Source organism: Ceratotherium simum, chromosome 9 (assembly GCF_057802395.1).
Source record: "Ceratotherium simum simum isolate JZ-2026a chromosome 9, ASM5780239v1, whole genome shotgun sequence".
Taxonomy (NCBI): Eukaryota; Metazoa; Chordata; class Mammalia; order Perissodactyla; family Rhinocerotidae; genus Ceratotherium; species Ceratotherium simum.
Genome location: NC_141908.1, coordinates 67,179,975 through 67,201,137, shown reverse-complemented (window position 1 = coordinate 67,201,137; position 21,163 = coordinate 67,179,975). Strand labels below are relative to the sequence as shown.

Here is a 21,163-nt window from a genome sequence, read left to right as displayed (position 1 = left end):
CAAAAATTTCTCTAATTTTCAAGTTTTCACTAAAAAGACATATTTATTGATTTGAAGTTTTAACCTCCAGTTTTATACCTGAAATGCTGCCACTGCCTTCTCAGTTTCAATTGTTGATTCAAGAAAAGGTTCAAAAATTGATATGGTCATTATTCCACTTTCCAATATTAAGAATTGTTGAAAGCGATTATTGAAGGCAAAAAGGGTTAATGCATAGCCTGCTCTTAAACAGATATCCTAGAAATAGAAGAAACATACATTATCTTTTTGGCCCTGGGCTAACATCTGTGTCCATCTTCCTCTACTTTACATGGGACACTGCCACAGCATGACTTGCCAAGTGGTATGTCGGTGCGTGCCCGGGATCCGAACCAGCGAACCCTGGGCCGCCGCAGTGGAGCGCGCACACTTAACTGCTTGCGCCACCAGGCTGGCCCCAAACATGCATTATCTTTAACTTACTTCATTTATTATGTTACTTAAGGTAATAGGTTTTGAATTCTTGCCCATTAAAATATATTGCATTCTTATCTCTGGGAGTAAAATATGACATTTTCGATGAAAACAGATAATAAAGTTACCCCAGGATGTTACTGAACAGAGAAAATAGATAATTAGGTTGTGGTATCAGGAAGAAGAAAAGAGAAAAAATTGTAATTTTTAAAGGGAATGTTAGATTACTGATTATGCAAATGAATACCTAAATGGTAACAGGAAACTCCATAATTTCATTAACCTTCAACTTTTTTGTTTCAGCATATTTTTATTTTCATTTCAACATTTCAAAGTAGAGTTGATAAATCAAAACTTCCCTTGTATAGCATGCTATCAGTATGTTGCATCTTATGCATTGTGGGATGATCTCTATCATCTCTTAAAAGAAGTTCACATGCAAAATTTTACTGTACTATATTGTAAGGGGGAATGAAAGAAAAATGATTTACTTTTAAAAATCACATTTTAACATTCTGGGACTGGGCAAATAGAGCAAAAGCCAGTTCTCCCTTAGAGTCAGTCACTTGCCAAAGATGGACAAATATGGTAGGTCTTCCAGAAAGATCCAAAAGATAGGATTATATCACTAAATCTTATTTTGAATATTTTATTTGAACAGTATAGTACAGAGTGAGCGAGAATCATTAATCTTAGTGAGTTTTCTTCTGCCACTATTAATCATTATATAAAAATGCTATATGTACATACAGAAATATTTACAGATAAAATTATATGATGCCTGAGATTTGCTTCAAAAATAATATAAGGAGAGTGAGTGGGTATATAGATGAAATAAGGTTGGCCATGAGTTGATAATTGCTGACGCTGGGTGATGGGAATATTTAAATTCATTATGCTACTCTCTAATTCTACATATGTTTGAAATTTTCCATAATAAAATTGTGTACACACAAAGTAGTCACCTGCGCATAGGAAAGAAGAAAGGTATTAGGTACAGTCAAAGGAATAGGGTCCAGAGAGTGAAGCAGATGGTAACAGGATGGGAGGAAAAGGAGAAAGATTGAATGTGGAATGGATAGTGGAAGAAAAGGGAGAAGAAGGGGTGTATCTGAAGACTAGAGTAATGAGAGTCAAGTGTGGAAGGAATGGAGTAGAGAGGGAAGAAGGGTGGCTGGGAGAGTCCGTCAGACATGAATTCAGTCTCCTCACTCTATCATTCCCCATGTTATTACAGCAGCACTTCTCCATCTTTTTGTGTACCACAGTAGAGTAAAATTCCATATTTAAAAAAAAGTAATGCAATGACTTCATTTCTCCTCTTATAACCCTCCTTTCTTCCTCCAAAATCTCCCAGAACTGAGAAAGACATAGTTGGTAATTTTCTTCCCTGATTGCTAAATGCACTGTAGACAACAAAAGCTCCTGAGTTTTTCTAGGGTTAGTGCTATTCAAAGTGTGGCCCGTGGATCAGTGACAGTCCACAAAATGGTTGACAGCACGATTACAGAAACTGAGAATCAGTGTTTAAAAGCAACAGCTCTTCTTTACAGTTAAATACCAATTAATAAATGTAGAAGGAAGAAGAAGGGAAATTTTTTAAAAATCGCCATTAGGCAAATGCCACAGTAATCATTGTTGCATCAGTGGATGCTAAAATTAGTGAGCAAAAGTATGATGCAAAACAGAATATTTGCATAATCTCAAAGTGTCTCACCTTAAGATACTTGTTAATTACAGAGAAGAAGAGTAACTTTACAGTGGAGAAATATGGCAGACACCACTTTAACCAAGTACCCAAAGTTAGCATTGCCAGTTATGAGACATATCAGCATCATGTACCCCTAGAAACGATGCACTGGGAGGGTAATTAAAGAAGACCACATCACTTCTGTGGTATTCTTGCCAAAATGCATGACCTCAATTTAATCATGAGAAAACATCAGATAACTGAAGATGAGGGACATTCTACAAAAAAACTGGCCTGGACTCATCAAAAATGTCAAAATCATGAAAAGACATGAAATCCTGAAAGACTAAGGACTGAGTTTCACAGACTGAAGGAGACTAAAGAGACATGACAACTAGATGCAATATGGGATTCTGGATTGGATTCTGGAACAGAAAAAGGACATCGGTGAGAAAATGGGCAAAATTTAAATAAGGTCTGCAGATTAGTTAATGGTCTTGTATCCATGTTAATTTCCTGGTTGACATCCAAAAACGCTGGATGAATGATATGTCAGAACACTCCGTACTATTTTTACAAATTTTTGGAAAGTCTAAAATGATTTCAAAATTTAAAGTTTGGTTTTTTAAAATTTATCTTCCCATAACAGATTGCTGGGAAAAAGCTATTCCTTCATAACAAAGAGTTTGAGAAGCACCTCTCTAGAATATTGGGTAAGAAGCGGATGACTGAGGGTTGAAAGGTCATAAAATTTGGTTAAAGTTTTGATGCATCCAGGACAGAAGACATTTAGTTTTTGGCTCTTCACCAAGCATTAAAATTGCTACATTTCAAAGATGAAATGTGACAACTATGAAAAATATGGAACAGCATTATTCCATCATTACAAACTAACAACCTACCAAGGAGATTTTACATTTCTTAAGTAATACATTTAAATGTTGCCATGAAAAAGACTTGAAGACAATTTGAGGAAGTGGTTTAAACACCATTTTCTTCTGAATGAGCTCTAACATTTTGTAAAGGTATTACCTTATCTTGTGAGTGAAGAAGATAAAGGACATCAGCATACTTAAAGCCTTCATTTTCTTGTAATTCTTTCTGTAACAGATCATTCCTTAGGACAATGCATGCCAGAGAAAATGCCACTTCAACCTAAATATGTAGTTTTCAGAAATTTAGTTTTCACTCATGGTTTATCAAAGGACATATTTTATTATACAAACATTTATATGGGATATACTAATTCAAAGATAGTAGAAAATCCATTGTTTCCAAGTCTCTGACTAATATTTAGAGAGTGGCATTTACAACTTCTGGAGGAATGTCCCTTATAATTAACATCTGGGAAAATATCCTTCCTCTGTGTACCGGAACAACCACAAAGCTCCATAAGGGCACGGGGGCGGGGGGGGGGGGGCACCCAGGGCCAGCAAGATGTGTGAGGAGGTATTATCTTAAGTGCATAGTTGTATCCCTTCCACATTTAAAGAGATTTTTTTTTTAATTTCTTGTCATGGGTTAAGAAGCTGTTTTAAACAGCTTGTTAGCTAGCCACTGACAATTGAGTTGTAAGGCTTTAATGGGACACCTATCAATTTAAGCAAAGCATTGGGGAGTAGTACTGAAGAAGAGTTTTCCTCCTCTAGGTCTGGAGTCATTGAATGCACATTCAAGCCCTTTTGGAGAATGTACACGAGCCTTGTTTATTATTGGGAGGGACTCAGATAAGTTTTTTAAGTACTATGCTATGCATTTCTATGAAAAAGGTTATGAATTTGAAAAGCATTACTGTTGCAAAAATATTTTGTTTACTATAGAATCTTATTTGAAGAAAAGTATTGAAATACATTTATGTTCTGTTTTAACAAGTTTAAGAACTCAGTGAAAATATACTGAAATATAGATGGATGCAAGTGAAGTAATCTGCTTTGCCATGAAAATGCACGTTTTAAAATAAAAATATATTTTTCTGTGGCATTTTCCATAGTCTTATGAAATTTATTTGTACTTTGGAAGTCAGTGTAGTTTTTACGTATAATTCAAGCCAAAAATTGCTAGCATATGCTTCTTCCTTTTGCTTCCTTAATCAACTGCTATAATAAAATAATCTCTTTCATAGCTAGAAAAGCCACATAACTTATGACATCTTTTATGTAACAAACACATTCCTTAAAAGAAATAATGCTATGTTTACTTACATATTTTCTTCCCATGTTATTTCTATTTTCTCATTTCCAACAGAGCCCATATTAAATTCTGAAGAGAAAATGTATTTCTTGTTGTTATAATTTCCTGCCTGGCCAACTATAGATGTCCTGAATTTCCAAAGCCTTGGTAAGAGGATTTGAATAGATGTGAATGTTGTTTTATTAAAGACATTTCACTAGAAGTAAATGGAAGAGCGAATGACTCTTCAACAACTCACAGCAATTCTTCCTAATGTCCACCCTTGACAAAACTGTTGCTGCCAGCCAGCACAGGCTGCTTGGCAGAAGGGAGGCTGTTGTAATGGTGTAGCACTGACGGATTCACTTACATTTGAGAAATTTTGCTACGTGAATCACATCCTCATTATCCCCACCCAATTTTAGCAACCAATATCTGGAAGAAATTCTGTGAATAATCAAATATCTGAGGAATAAAAGATGTGTGATAAGTAAGAACATAAGACTTTATTACTATATTTGAAGAAATCATATTTTAATAAAATTTACAATCTTTGTAGCAACTTTTTTGCTTAAAACTTCTAAGATTTTGTTAAAAATGTTAAATATTTTTTATACTTGTGAACTTGCATAAAGATACAAATTATTCTTAAAAAGTCATATTTCTGTTAATTTTTACTGTATCAGAAAAAAAACCCTTAAAACCTTACATATACCTTAATGTGAGGAGAAGGGTGATTTCTCAGTAGTTGAATAAGTACTGGAAAGGCATTTTCCTCTACAACAAGTTGTTGACTGATGGGATTGCTTGTATGGGCGACACCTATAAAAATCCACATGTTGATCAGGTAATATTTTTTTCCATCTTGGAAATGGTAAAGTCATTTTTGGTTGGTTTTGGTTGATAAAGTGTCAAGCGTAATATGGTAAATTAGTAAATTACAAAAGGAAATGCTATATCAATATTATTTTACCTGAATTAATTTTTTCAAAGGCAAAGTGAATAAACATGGAAAATTTACTATTAGAAGTGTGGATGGTTTTCTAATAGTCTCAAAACAAAGAAATTAGAAATGCTAGACTATCAAGGAATAACAATATAATAGCTATCATTTATTGAAAAATTATTATGTGCAAGATACTTAAATTTATAGTTGCTGTTGTTTTCCATAAAAAGTTTATTTTTATAAAAGTGACTAGAGTAAATCACCTAGTTAAAATTTCTGGATTCCTTAAATACACATACTAAAAAGATAATCTTACTGTCTCTTTTTATAACATACTACTTTAAATTGCAGGCCTAATCTCAATGAAGAAACGTTAACTCATCTCTTTCTAGTGGACAAGTACGAACAATTTGAATTTTAATGTTTAATTCTGTTCTTTTGCCAATAAATGTCACAACACATGTACAGTGGGTTTATATACTTAAATATAAGTACAAGATTGGGCCTCTCTATGAACAATGAAGAGAAGCCACCTACTTATGATCTGAGGAAGTTTGAAGAAACTGGGAGCAAAGAACACTTTTGTTTCCTTGTCCCCCCTCCCTTGCTGGCCACCTGAGGATGTACACAAACACTGATTACATGAATATTCTTCACTCAGCTGACAGGTATTGAATGCCTAATGCACCAGGCACTGAGGTAGGAAGTAGGGCTAAAAAGAGGAATTAGAATCTCTGCCCTCAAGTTTATATTCTTTAGGGGAAGCAATTATATAAACACACAATTTCAAAACCCTGCAATAAATGCTTTAATAGAGGTATAGAAAAGTACAATTGAAGCACAGAGGAGGGATTGCTTACTTCAGAGTAGGTGGGGAAAAAGGGAGGTAGGGAGATTTCAAAGGGTGAAGGTGCTAGAGGTGGGTGTCAAAAAAATGAGTGTTTTTTTTTTTATAATTTTATTTATTTATTTTTTTTCCCCCAAAGCCCCAGTAGATAGTTGTATGTCATAGTTGCACATCCTTCTAGTTGCTGTATGTGTGACGCGGCCTCAGCATGGCCAGAGAAGCGGTATGTCGGTGTGCGCCCGGGATCCGAACCCAGGCCGCCAGCAGCGGAGTGTGCGCATTTAACCGCTAAGCCATGGGGCCGGCCCAAAATTAGTGTTTCTAATAATAATGATGATGATAATGATGATGGTGGTGTTATAAGGAGAATACCCTCAAATCTTTGACTGAATCTTCACATGTTAATAATGGGATGAAACTCCATTAAGTTGGGAAAAGAACCACGACAAGCAGTAGGCTGAACAACTCTCAGAGCTCACACAGGGCTAGAGATGGTTTGTGTTCCTATTGGCCTTCTAATACAAGGGGCTATACAAGGGATTGAGTCCTGGGAAAGGTATCATCTTTTAGTAGAGATTTAGTGCCAGAGTAAAGGCTGCTCTAGATCTGTCCTACCAAAGCTCAAAAGCTAGCTGCAGAAGGATCAAACTGATCCCAAGTAGCATAACTCCATGTCAGAACAGAGCCTAACTCTCTCTCGAGGGAAATAAGATCCAGCATCTGTAGAATTAAAACTCACAATGTCCAGCATTTCATCAAAACTTCTTATGCATGATTTTAAAATATGAAATACCTAAGACAAAATTGACAAAATATGTGCAAAAATTGCATATTAGAAACTGTAAAACATTGCTGAGAGATATTAAAGAAGACCTAAATAAATGGAGAGATATAACATGTTTATGGATTGGAAGACTTGATATTATTGGGATGTCTGTTCTCCCCAAATTTAGTTATAGATTTCATGCAATTCCAATCAAAATAACAGAAGATCATTTTCAGAAATTGACAGGTTAATTTTAAAAATGATATGGAAAAACAAAGGGCCTGGAATAGCCAAAACAACTTCAAAGAAGAACAGTAAGGTTGAAGGACTTATACTACCTGCTTTCAAGATTTACTGTACATCTATAGTAATTAAGACAGTGAGTATAGCATAAACATAGACAAATAGGTAAATAAAATAGTAAAGAGTCCAAAAAGAGACTCACAAATATCTAGTCAATTGATTTCGACAAAAATGCCTAGGTAATTCAATGGAGGAAAAGATAATCTCTTTAATAAATGGTGCTGAAGTAATTGGATAGCCATATGCAAAAAAAATGAATTTTAGCCATATGCAAAAATTAACTCAAAATGGATCATATATCTAAATATAAAGGAAAACTGAAAACCTTCATGATCTGGGGGTTTGGCAGAGGTTTCTTAAAGAGGACACAAAACCAAAAAACTAAAAAATTTAAAAATCAATAAATTGGACTTCATCAAAATTAAAAACGTTTGCTCTTCAAAAGACCCTGTTACAGAAATGGAAAGACATACCATAGACTAGGAGAAAATATTTGCAAAACATATATCTAACAAAAGACTTGTATCTAAATATATAAAGAATGCTTACAACTCAGTAAGACTAGACAATTTAAAAAATAGGCAAAATATTTGAACGTTTTACCAAAGAAGACATACAAATGACAAAGAAGCACATGAAAAGATGCACTGCATCATTAGTCATTAGGAAAATATAAATTAAAACCACAATGACATTTACTATACAACCACTAGAATGGCTAAAATTCCCGTAGTAAGTGTTGGTGAGGATGTGAAGCCACTGGAACTCTCATACACTGGTGGTAGGAATGCAAAGTGGTACCACTCACTACTTTGAAAAACAGTCTGGCAGTTTCTTTAAAAGTTAAACATACATCTACCACATGACCCAGCAATCCTACTTCTAGGTATTTACCCAAGAGAAATAAAAACGTGTATATACAAGGATTTGTACTCAAATGTTCATAACAGTTTTATTTATAATAGCAAGAAACTGGAAACAATCTAAATGTCCATCAATGGGTGCACGGATAAACAAATCATATATATCCATATGTCTTAGGGTTTTCCAGAGAAACAGAACCAACAGGATACCTATGTATGTATGTATGTATGTATGTATGTATGTATATTATAAGGCATAAAATTAACCATCACACCATACAATGGAATACTATTCAGCATTTAAAAAAGGAGGGAACTTGGGGCTGGCCCAGTGGCGTGGTGGTTAAGTTCGCGCGTTCCACTTCAGCGGCCTGGGGTTTGCAGGTTCCTATCCACCGCTTATCAAGCCATGCTGTGGCAGGCATCCCACATATAAAGTAGAGGAAGATGGGCACGGATGTTAGCCCAGGGCCAATCTTCCTCAGCAAGAAGAGGAGGATTGGCAACAGATATTAGCTCAGGGCTAATGTTCCTCGGCAAAAAACAAAAAGTGAACTATTGATACACACAATAATATGGATGAATATCAAAATAACTATGCTGAGTGACAGAAGAAAAATAGTACATTGGTATAATTCCATTTACTTAAAATTCTAGAAAATGCAGGTAATCTATAGTGATGGAAAACATCAGTGGTTATCTGGGGATGGGGGTGCAAAGAAGGAGGGATTACAAAAGGACACAATGAAACTTTTGGGGGTGATAATTATATTCATTTTTTTATTGTGATTATGGTGTCACAGCTGAATACATATGTCAAAACTCATCAAATTTACACTTTGTATTTTTATATTTTATTCTATTGTATATTTTATTTAAATATTTTATTGTTTGTAAATTATATTTCAATAAAATGAAAAAAAATACCCCACATTTAAAAAATTCTAGGCATGCAAAGAAGCAGAAAATATGGTTAATAATCAGGAAAAGAAACAACCAATAGAAAGAGACCCAGAAATGACAGACGTGGTGGAACTAGCTACAGGAATGGTAAAACAGCTATTTTAAATATGCTCATATGTTCAAGGATGCAGATGAAAACATGAACATGATGGGGAAGAAAAAGGAAGAGGTATGTGTTTGTGCAGCGAGTCTAAGCTGGTGAGTTTGAAAGCAAGAGTTTTCTTCTGTAGCTCTACCAGAGAACCCCTTGTCTGTGGCAAATGTGGACAGCTTTGAGTGAACTAATGAGAAGAAATTGAATACACACACACACATACACACATATATCAGGTATCTTTGTATATATGTTATCATTTACTAGAATTATAGAAATACCTAAAATTTATACCATAATCTCTGGCTTAAAAAAAGAAACATTATCTTGTCTGTCTGATTGCCTTGGAGCAGTTAATGAATTTCTGCAAAGTAGCTTTTTCAAGCAAGGAGGAAAAAAAATTTTTTTGGAACAAATTCCTACATTCTTCATCCAGCTAGACTGTTTTTTGAGAAAATATAATGAGCTAGAAATAAAGATTTTTTTTTTTCTCTTGTCTGTAAGAAGCAGTCCACAATCAGCCCTATACATTCATGAAGGTCAGCAAAGAACACACACTTTTATTTTTGGTAAGTCAATCACTGACAATTCCACATTTTTCAGATATCCCAAAATGTTAATTCCTTTACAATGAAAGGAACAACTAGACCTAGTGGTCACTTTATAAACAAAGAATCATTATGGAAAGAAACTGGAGTGAAAAAAAAGTCCCCCAGCATTAGAAACTCTTCTACATGTTCAACAACATACCATTCTTGAGATTTAAAAGAAATATTTTTTCTCTTAAACTTAAAAAATGAGATTTTAAGTAAAATCCTTTACGTAAAAATAGCCAAGGCTCATTGTCCTTTAAGTAAAAATAGCCAAGGCTCATTTCTCTTTCTAACTAGAGTTCAAGAGGAAGACTGATACAAAATTCTTTTTCTTTTTTGTGAGGAAGATTGACCCTGGGCTAACATCTGTTGCCAATCTCCCTCTTTTTTCTCTTTTCTCCCCAAAGCCCCAGTACATAGTTGTATATCATAGTTGTAGAGTTGTAGCTCTTCTATATGGGACGACGCCTCAGCATGGCTTGATGAGTGGTGAGTGGGTCTGTGCACAAGATCCAAACCAGTGAGCCCTGGGCTGCCAAAGCGGAACGTGCAAACTTAACTGCTACGCTACTGGGCCGGCCCCTGATATAAAATTCTTAATTACACCACTTTTACTCATTAAGGTCTTGGAGAAATAAAAAAAATTATTATCACCTTTATAGATTAAATATGGTTTAGGGCTCTAACAGTACAGATAGGAAGAGAAATATCTTATTGATATTTTAAAAAATTGAGAATAAATTTACAAACCAATACAAATGGATCCCACTGCTCTGATGACACTCAGAAGTGTGCCTTCAGCTATCTTACTCATCCTTAGTAAGCGAACCAATGGTGCAATTCCATTCCCTTCACATATTTGATTTTGATGCATCCTGCTGTCCTTACTTAGAGCTATGACTGCTTCACCCCCTGGTAAAGAAAAGCAAGAAACTAGTCTGATACTCCGATGTCCTGTTCTACATTTCTGTGCAGATTTATGCATAGAAAATAACTTACCAACATACTGCATTTTAGCTGATGGTGACAAAAGCATATTTATTATAAAGTTGTATCCAATCTGTTCTGCCATATACTTTTGTTGTTTCAGTGTTTGTCCTGCCAAGGCCCAAAGTGCTACAGCTCCTTGTTCCTTCACATCTATTTGAAATGCCTATTTAAGAAATATATCCCATTCATTCAATGAGTGTTTATTGAACACTGTGGAATGTATGTTTTATAAAATTTTTAGTTTTCTTTTCACTTAACTAAATTCAATATTGAATACCTTGTGTAAGAAAAATGGCAAGTAACCATAACATTCCTACCTTGAGGAGTTTTAAAAGATATTTACATAATGATTTTTCCAGAAATGCTCTCTGGATAGAAGGGTTGCGACTTGCCAGTGATTCCACAGCCATTGCACCCTTCATTTGGACACTAAGTTGTTTCCCTTTGAAAAGAGCCACCAGAGGAGGAATGGCTCCTTCGGCAGCCATAGCATCCTGCACATCCTTATTGTCACGTGCAACCTCAGCAATTGTAGCAGAAGATACAGCCTTCAGCACATCTTCAAATGAATTCAAGAACCAGTTAAATACATCTTTAAAAAGTAAGACTATAAAAATGCAGCATATCATTAGTTTCCCATATTATAAAATCAAATTTACAGTTTATAGAAAATTTAGAAAATATGGAAAAAAGAAATGAAATTGTCCAGATCTCACCACTCAAACACAATCAAACATTTCATTTAATCTCACCCACTATTTTTTATGAATATAGATAGATTTAGATAATGTTATAGACATATTTAGTATAGTACTATAAACACAATATCCTGCATTTCAATTTACCTGTAAAACACTTTCCCATTTTTTATGAACATCACTGTCTCCTAAGTATTCCATTAAAGGGTGTATCACATTTTCTTAGCCATTCACATTTTTAAAAATATATGTTGTTTCTGAACTTTTCACTGTTTTAAACAATGCTTAGGAGAAATCTTGGCACATAAGGTGATTTCCTTCCTGTCTGTATTTTTTTTTCCCTTAGTATAGAGTCCCAGGAATTACTGGAATAACAATACATCCCAGTAAATTGCATTTCAAAAATGACAATAGCATCTTACCCTTCCATAATCAGAGTATGAGAGGTATCAGTGTTACTGTATCTTTTTAAGTATAAATATTTTCATTAAGAATAAATACATAAATAAATTTTGCTAATTTGATAGGCAAAAAGGGCTGTCTCATTTTATTTTGTATTTTGGGTTACTGGTGAGTCTAAACATTTTCATATATGCTTATTAACGAGTTGCATTTGTTCTCCTTAAAACTTACAGAAAAGTTGCAAAAATAAGTTAGAGAACTTCTCTAAGATTTATCAACAATTGATGATTTTTGCTCTAACCAATCTTTACTATGATGTTTGCAAAATATTAATTTTCCTAATCTACCACTCCCTTCACATTTATCAGTTGGCATTCTACTATAAAGAAGAGCTCTCCCTACTTCCCTATTTATTTATTTTCTTGTTTATCCAATTATCATCAAGATGAGCTCTTGGATTTCTATTTTGTTCAATGAGTTATAATCCATTAATTTCCTTATTTGTGTTGATACTCAAATTGTCCAAGATTTGGCAATTGTCCAAGACTGTCCAACTTGAAGGGCCAGTGGGAGCCCCTTCAAGTTGGCCCCTGTGTCCTTTAGATATACCTCCATAAGGTTTTTTTTTAGCATTTCCTTACTTTCTGTCACAATATGATGTTTCAGACTCACCAGACCTGCTTTGCCCAGCTCTGGAATCAACCATTTCTCCAAGAAGCTCTGGTTCCTTTTAATGAGGAATGGTATTTAGAAATTGTGACTTGGATACTACGTATGTTCAGTGCTACTGGAGTGGAGTATCATTGCTTCTAGACTCTCTTAACAGACAAGACTAGGAAAATATATATATTTCCAATTTTCCAATTCCAGTCCAACCCCACAGGATTCTTGATTGCCTTCCCACATTCTGTGTATTTCTTTTCACAGTGAGAACCCAATAATATCAACACATTGTTTATTTGTTCAGTCCTGTAATACTTATAAAACAGGTTTAGAGCTGTTTCACCCATATCACTATGAAATACAAATCCACTAAGAAGAATTCAAGATATGTTTGCAGTTTTTTTCCTCCCCTAGACCGAGGCTACATAGTAAAGCACTGTGTTCAAAAGATACTTGTATTCATTTTTTTAAAAATCTAGTTAGTAAGGCATTTGAAATACAATTGGGTTTATTTGTTTCTGTTTGTATTTTTTAATATCCCCCTTGTACCTTGCAGATTTAATTAATTTCTTTTTTAATATGTAAGACGGCAATATGTTTCCAAAAGTCAAAACTGTGCAAAAAGGTGTTTTTAGATTCAAGCAGCCAGACTCTCTAAATCTAGCATTTGTTTTTTCATAGACTATCTATCCAGGTTAATTATCTCTCTGTTAAGGCCTTATTGTTCATACCAATCCATATACACTTTATATTAAATATATTAACTTTTTTGTTGTGAATATTATCCTCATTCAATCATTTATTTATTCAGCAAACATTTTATTGAGTAGCTACTACATGCCAGGCACTGTCGTAGGCACTGAGAAAGAGTGATGAACCAACAAAACAAAGTTCTTGACCTTGTGGAACAAGCTCAAAGGCCAGAAGTACGAAATAGCAATAAGTTCAGTGTTACCTGAGAGTAAAATGAGAGAGGAAGGGAGTGATAGGACGTGATAGGAAGGTCATTTCCTTTTGCGGTATGAAGGTTAGCAGCGCTTATAGGCTATGATAGAAATATGAACTTTATCCTAGGGGACAAAGAGCCACTGAATAATTTAAAGGAGGGGAAAGATATGGTCAACTTTGCATTTTAGATTGATCACTCTAGTAATACTGGGAATGCTGTTAAGCACAATAGGTTAACAAAATTAAGAGTGTTGCGGGAGCCGTTCTTTCTTTTACCCCATATTCCTGCATCAGTCCAAAAAGTAGCAATTCCTGCTCTCATCTCCCACTCAGGAATGTTATTCATTCTTCCCATAAAAGGAATAGTGAGTTACATAATTTCTTAGTTTGAAGAGTGAGGCTGCAAATGCATAGTTTAGGTTCTTTTTGGCACTATCTTTTTGCTGTTTTCTTAAACCAAGCTTTCCAGCAATAAAGCTGAAGTTTCAACCTCTATTTGATTTCTGTGTCTATTTATCAATTGGATCTAAATTCTAAAGGGAGAGGGCTGCCTTCACAGTACCTCAATAATCCAAACTAGTGCTAAAGCTCAGAGGAGAGGTCAGGGATTTGGAGAGAGAGCTGGGAAGAATAGATTACAAGCATAACAAAGTTCTCAAGAGTAAATAAGACTGCTTAAGTAGAGCGTGCTGTGTCAAAAACAAGCAGCAGACCGAGAATAGAAGCTCAAGGAGCTCCAACTTGAAGAGTTGGAGAGAATAAGCCTAATGATGGAGGTAGTCTTTAGTCTAAAACTCTTGGGATCAGAATTCCAAAGTTTTCAGATTTTAGAAGGTAATGCGTACATATACTGTATATTACACAACATCCCAGGGAGTCTGGGGAAAACACATTTCTTCAGTGAAATGTGTGAATAATCATTCTAAGAAGGATGACGTGCTTTTTAAGTTTTGCTCAGTTTGGAGCTGAAAAGCATTTTGTATGCTTTCTGTTACATATTTGAATTTCCATAGTGATGTCATATAAACTTTTGTTAATAACACAAACCAGGACAATTGTGTGCCGTAGAAAAAGATGAAATCAGAAGCACTGTAGGAATGAAAACATGCATGCATGGGCATACATTTGTAGAAGAGTATAAAACAGGCAGCTAAAGATGGATGAAGCAAAGGCCTAAAACCAACCAAACACAGCAAAGGTTGAGGAACCCCTGGAGACAGAGGTTAAGACTGAGATGTTAACAAATCTATAGTCTCAAGAAACTACATGTGAATCTACTTTGGGGCCATTTTACCTTAATGTATAAAATCTTATAGAATGGTTAGGAAGATGTTGGAATAAATAAAATTCCTTTGTGATGCTCTACAACTTAAAAGCCCAGCTAACATCCATGAGAATTATTTGTTAAAGCACTAAAATTATAAATGTAGCATTTATAAATTATAAATGGAGAGAAAAAATAATTAAAATTTTTTTGAAAATTAAGTTCTTTATCTTCCTTGGAGTAAGGAGATGATATAGATTACAATATAGGATAAATCACTTTAATGTAGGTTTCAGATAAGGCAAGAGCCCAAAAAAGAAATGATTCCAATAATTTATTTCTGTAGCTTTCTTTCATGAATTCATTTATTGTTTATTTATTCGAATTGCCTCTATAATTTGTGCTCTGTTCAAGCATCTGAGGTTGGGAGGATGACAAATAGACCTAGTCCCTGTCTTTTTAAATTTTAATTAAGAAGATAAAACACAAAGAATAAAGAACAACTGTAAATAAGTAAAAATTCTATGGTTAAAATATGCATACAAGTTGGCTCTCTCTAATGCTGTTCTTAAATGATCAAGGTAGAGCAGAGTTAGTGATGGAGGGAAACTTAGACCAGATGACCTTAGGAATTTGTAATGAAGGGAAAGGACTTTCAAATGATTTCACTACATGATAGAGGTTCTTAGAAAATGCTTAAATTTGAAGTTCTACAGTAAAAGAATGCCCTCTGCAACAATCTCTTATCCATAACCTTGTCTTAGATTTTAACCAACATGTTTATTCTGTATATATTCCTAGAGAATTAGAACAGAAAAACAGATGATAAACTGAGCAGGAAGAAAAACAGACAAGCTTTTCTCCAATTTTTTATCTCCCCCAAATTTGGGGAAAACCATAGATTTGAAGCTTACATTGTTATGTGTACACTCCCTGGAATGAGATAATTCTTACAGAACCTAACAGACCATTTGCAGTGGCTGCAGAAACTACCTCAGAGCTTCTGGTGTGCTTGGTACTGATATGCACTTCAGAGTCTGATAATTACCCTAATGACCTGATGACCTTGAATTTTGGTATCAAATATCTAACAGCAAATCTGAAGTCAATGCTGTAACTTGAAAAATAACTTCCAATGATCAATATGTGTTTTATTCACACAAGGAGACATCTACTTGAGTCCCTGGGCATATTGACTGCGTTATTTTCATTATTCATGCCAATATTTCCATTATAAAAATGTCTAATTAAACATTCTTCAAAAACTAGGGCTTTGAGCGTCGATTCCTTTTATAAACCCAGCAGTTTAAATTTAAGTATTCCAGGTTTTTAGGTTATATTACATGTGTCTAGATCCGTTCTAAGATAAATCCAGGACATCTGTTCATCTAGGATGAGTCCAAACCTGTGTTTGCTTCACTTAATATATCTGGTCACTTTAAACTAATATAGAAACAGAGCCTCACCTGAATCAGAACTGAGAAATGTGATAAGATATTGGATGCCTTTATGGTCTCTCACTGCTCTTTGATTGCTTTCATTTCCCATACATAATACTCGTATACAGTTCATTACATTGACTAGCACATTTTCTATGTTTAACTGTAAGAGATTTATTAGAGCTGGGATTCCATTCTAAAAATAAACAAAAAAATCAATTACAATTGAATTTATTTAAGATGTATGCAATTATTTTTAAAAACACAAGTCTGTAATCTTTCTTACTGTAAATATCTGCTTATTTAGGAGAGAATGATTGCCCACAAACAAATGTGTCTACTGATATGGCACATTAAATGACAGCTAATACAACTTTGAGCATATCTTATGCTTTAATATTAAAGTAAGTATCCTATAAATATATTTTAAAATAGCCTCTTCTATACCAAAATAAATTGAGGCTGCAAGTTCATTGTAACATTTAATAAATACCTAAAAAGGGAAGCAGCTGAGTAAGATCAATTGAACACAGTGCCCACTTGGAAATATTTGCCATTGTAGACATTGCAGTGGTAATTGGTAATTATATTTGTGCAACACAAAATATTATTTTTAAATGTGAATATAATTTCCAGCCAACCCTGGTGGTCTAGAGGTTAAGATTCAGTGCTGTTACTGCCTCGGCCCGGGTTCATTTCCTGGGCAGGAAACCACATCATCAGTCTGTGTGTTGTCACACTGTGGCAGCTGTGTGTTGCTGTGATGCTGAAAGCTGTGCCACCAGTATGTCAAATACCAGCAGGGTCACCCGTGGTGGACAGGTTTCAGCAGAACTTCCAGACTCAGACAGACTAGGAAGAGGGATCTGGTCACCCATTTCTGAAAAAACTGGCCATGAAAACGCTGTGAATAGCAGCAGAGCATTGTCTGATATAGCGCCAGAAGGGGAAAGGATGGCGCAAAAGACAGGGCAGGGTTCCGCTCCATTGTACGCAGGGTCACTAGGAGTCAGAATCCACTCCATGGCACTAACAACAAATAATTTTGTAATTTTAAATAGAGCAAAGATGACATTTCTCCCTACTAACAGAAATAATGCAAGAGTATTAAGGAAGATAAGAAACAGAAACAGAAATGTAACCTTATTTTCAATAAAGCTAGGAGACATCTGTAATGTTGAACCGTAATAAAGGTGTATGAGTTTCAAGCAGAGATGAGAGAGATCTCCCATGGCCACTGGCCACAGGAAATGCTGGCAGAGCACAGTTTTCCAAAATAAGTGGCTCCACCTTGAGGAGCGGAAAAAGAAACACACAATTCCCTGTCTGGAACAATAGAAATGGGTACGCAGGATGGCAGCAGGCTGTTTCCTGGACCAATCTGGCATAAATTTCAAAAGTTAAGGAAGGCAAAGATGAATAAGGAATCATACCAACAAGATATGTTTGGAAGAAGTAGTCTATTCGTGAGGTAAAAAGGAAGACATGGGCTTCACACTGTGGAGGAAATAGAATCTACACTGTGAGGTACTATGCACCAGTCTCTGTTGGCTAGGGAAAAGTAAAGCTGAAAGGACCTATACATACAACCATGTGGCATAAGTCGTATTCTTGCTAGCTCAGAACATGGATCTGGGCCCCTTCCCACATACACTTCCTACAAATAGCTGGACCAGAAAGAACTCCCCTAATTCAAAGATGAATAATGGTCAAAAAGGAACTAAAGTAGGATCTATCCAAATATATTATAAGAAAAAAAATAGGAAAAACTTATGACAAATGACATATGCTCATCAGAAAAACACTGCCACAAAGTAGGTGAAAATTGTAACCAAAAGAGGTATATTATTATCAATGAAAAAAATTAATGAAGTAATCACCTCTATAAAACAAGAGAGCACAGGAGAGACACCAGCGCTCAGGGAATATTTTTTGAGACGAGGGAGGATAAAACAAGTGCGAGAAAAGCTCAGGAAAAATGTGGAGAGATACAAAAGCCAAATTGTAATCCACACAAAAATAAACAATGCTAAAAAATGTAGCAAGGGACAAGGAGGAGGGGATTGAGAAAAAGTGAAATAAAGTGAACCAATGAGTGGAAAAGGACTAGAGAGAAAATGATAGATAGATGAGAAAGGAAAAGGTGATACAATACACAAATAATTGGCATTCCTAAAGAGAAGTGGTCACTGATCACTGAATTCAATGGTCAATAAATTCAGTGGTCAATTTTTGACTTTGATCTTACAATAGCATTTGACACTATTCTCCTCTTTGATCGTTCTCTCCTCTTTGAAACACTTTCTTCATTAGGCTGATAGCACAACAGATTCTTAAGGTTTCCTCCTACCTCACTGGCCATTCCTTCTTAGTCTCCTTTGAGTTCCCTCCAGATCTTTCAACTTTCCCACAGATTCTGGTGGCTCAATTTTCAAAAAGTAATACAGAATATGATCACTTCTCACCACTTCCACTATTGCCACCCTGGTTCAAGACACCACTGTCTGTCACCTGGATTATTGCATTAGCTTCTTTATTGGTCTCGCTGCATCCACCCTTGCCTGCCTATTTCAACATAGAAGGTAGAGTGATGTAAATTTCTTCATGGAACTTCCTAGAACAAAATCATTCACTAGCTTAACATACTCAAAGTAAAAGCCAAGGTGTCTAACAATTGCTCACATGGCTCTACATGATGTGGTCCACCATTACTCAGCTAGAAATGTTTCCTGTTTCTCTCTTCTTAGCTACCTTTGCTTTCTTGCTATTCCTTGAACATGCCAGGCACACTCCCACTACATTTACTTTTTTACTTTCATTTACTTCATTTTGTCTGCCTAGAATGCTCTTTGAAACAGAAGAACATGGCACACTTCCTCATCTACTTTAGGTCTCTACTCAAATGCCAACTTCTTAGTGAAATATTTTTCACCAAGCTCCCCCTCTCCCCTTTCCCTGCTTTATTATCCTCCCTAACACCTATTCGCATCTAACCTACTATATACTTGGCTTATTTGCCTTGTTTATTGTCTTGTTATCCCTAACTAGAATAAAACCTCCATGAAGGCTGGGATTTGGGCTGTTTTGTTCACTGCTATAACCCCAGAATCTAGAATAGTACCTGCCATATGATAAACTCTCAAAAAGTACTGGTATGAATGAACTGAAAGAATACTAGAGAAAAAAATATTTAAAGATATGAATTCAAGAAAACATTCCAAAAATAAAAGAAGATGAATGTGCATGTTGAAAAGTTACACCAGTTCTCAGGAAAAATAGGTAAATAACATTGATGTGTAAGTCCCAGACTTTAAAGATAAAGAAAAAAAGAGAAAGAAAACACTGATCATACAGTAGAAGATCAAGTAAATATTAAATAAATAAATATGACAGAACTAGGATTAAACATGTCACATCAATAAAGGTCAATGAACTATACTCAATGAAAAGTGAATGACAAAGCAAAACCTAAATATACTGCATACAAGGGACACATTTATCCTAACTCAGGGTAATTATCAGAATCATTGGAGATTATAAGGTCTAAATGACTTAGACTAACTAACTCTGGAGGTGGGCCTGGGGGTGTCTATATTTCTAATATAGTTTCCAAATGTTGACCCACCAACAAGAAATAAAATGACTCAGAAAAGTTAAAAAGAAAAGGATGGGCAAAGCCAAATTAAACATGATAGCACAAAGGAAACAGAGATCACAAACATAATTTTGGACAAGCTAGAATTCAGGGCAAACGTATTACACTTGACAAAAACGGTACATTTTATCGGGCTAAATGACTCAATCCATAATGAAGAAGTGTCACCTGAAGAAGACTATAAAAATAATCTTACCTATAAAATATATTAAAAGATCTTAAATATAAAACATTAGCAGACATAATAAGGTGGGTTTTATGTGAGGAAATACAGCATAGCAAAGATTTCTTAGTGTTCACAAAAAATAATTTTCTTCTAATTCTTTCTGCTACACAATTAGACGACATTTCCCAGCCAGAAGGGAAATAGCCAAAATGGTAGGGTTTCTTGTACTTTCTTCTCCTAAATAGCAAGAAGCAACCACATCCTCTAGAGCTAAGTGGGCACTTGGCCTGCCTTCCACGTTATCCCAGGTGACAGTTTTACCAGATATTTTTGTTGAGAAACAGTCCTCCCTGGGTCTCTTGCACTCCTACCTGTACTGTGAGTGCATCAAGATTGTAACAACTCGTTCACCTGAGCCATTCCTCAGGATTTTTATGTAGCTAGCAATCTTGAGAGGTGTGGTTACGTCTCCTTCCAGACAAAGAACAGGCTTGCTTACTGGTTGCTACCAAAGTAATAGGTTTCTTAAGCTCAAGGTTCCTCAGATATGACACAAACCCAGTGTGCAAGTAGCATCCATCTGGGCCCACTGTGTCACTTGTGAGACTTGGGGATGGGGAGCTGGAAACTCTGCTGAAGCTCACGCCTTTGCTGTGCTTGCTCTGTATTGTCTTGCTCTTGTTTACTTTTAGCACTTATGGGATTGTGGCAGGTTTGCTCTTTGCCATCCTCATTGAGATTGGAGTTCTTCTCTGAGAGTTTTGCCACTGCATAATAACATGGGTATGTATCTTTCTAGCTTCTATATAAGGGAATGACTGTCAGTCAAAATGATGTTCTTTGAAAAGAACTTACATATTTGGCAATAACATCCTTGTTTTCAAGTTGAGCAATATCATATAGAATGACAGCACAGCGAGAGTGAAGTTCAGGTTCATCAGAAACCAGTAGGTTGATCAGAACTGGAATGCCTCCTGCCTCTACTACAGCATGCACTACACTCACATGGGTTGAGATATTACTCAATAACCCAACTGTTTTGCACTGTAATTCTATTTCGGAACCTTTTAATAGATTGATTAAAGCAGGAATGGTGCCTGCAGTGAAGAAACCAAGAAAATGCATGAATTATTTGTAACATTTGTAGTCAATTTATCATGATAAAATTTAAATAATGTTCATGGGCAGTGCCATATAAACAATTAGCAAATGATTCTATAAAATATTTATAAAATTATCATTTGAAACTAC

The 21,163-nt window shown here is 35.3% G+C and overlaps 2 protein-coding genes across 4 annotated transcripts in view; one reads left to right on the top strand and one right to left on the bottom strand.

The window, feature by feature from the left end:
* The window catches only part of OSGEPL1 (O-sialoglycoprotein endopeptidase like 1), a 33,389-nt gene extending 28,515 nt beyond the window's left edge, over positions 1–4,874 (top strand). For both annotated transcript variants that reach the window (XM_087435486.1, XM_087435485.1), the window contains 2 exons: positions 2,793–2,856; positions 4,388–4,874. The gene's annotated coding sequence lies outside the window, so the exon portion shown is untranslated. The remainder of the gene's footprint in view (positions 1–2,792; positions 2,857–4,387) is intronic.
* The window catches only part of ANKAR (ankyrin and armadillo repeat containing), a 69,858-nt gene that overhangs the window by 15,257 nt on the left and 33,438 nt on the right, over positions 1–21,163 (bottom strand). For both annotated transcript variants that reach the window (XM_014784680.2, XM_087435477.1), the window contains 8 exons: positions 20,768–21,009; positions 16,119–16,287; positions 10,995–11,236; positions 10,687–10,840; positions 10,438–10,599; positions 5,028–5,134; positions 3,176–3,298; positions 79–237 (listed from right to left, as the gene is read on the bottom strand). In XM_014784680.2, the coding sequence (XP_014640166.1) occupies positions 79–237; positions 3,176–3,298; positions 5,028–5,134; positions 10,438–10,599; positions 10,687–10,840; positions 10,995–11,236; positions 16,119–16,287; positions 20,768–21,009 (1,358 nt within the window). The remainder of the gene's footprint in view (positions 1–78; positions 238–3,175; positions 3,299–5,027; positions 5,135–10,437; positions 10,600–10,686; positions 10,841–10,994; positions 11,237–16,118; positions 16,288–20,767; positions 21,010–21,163) is intronic.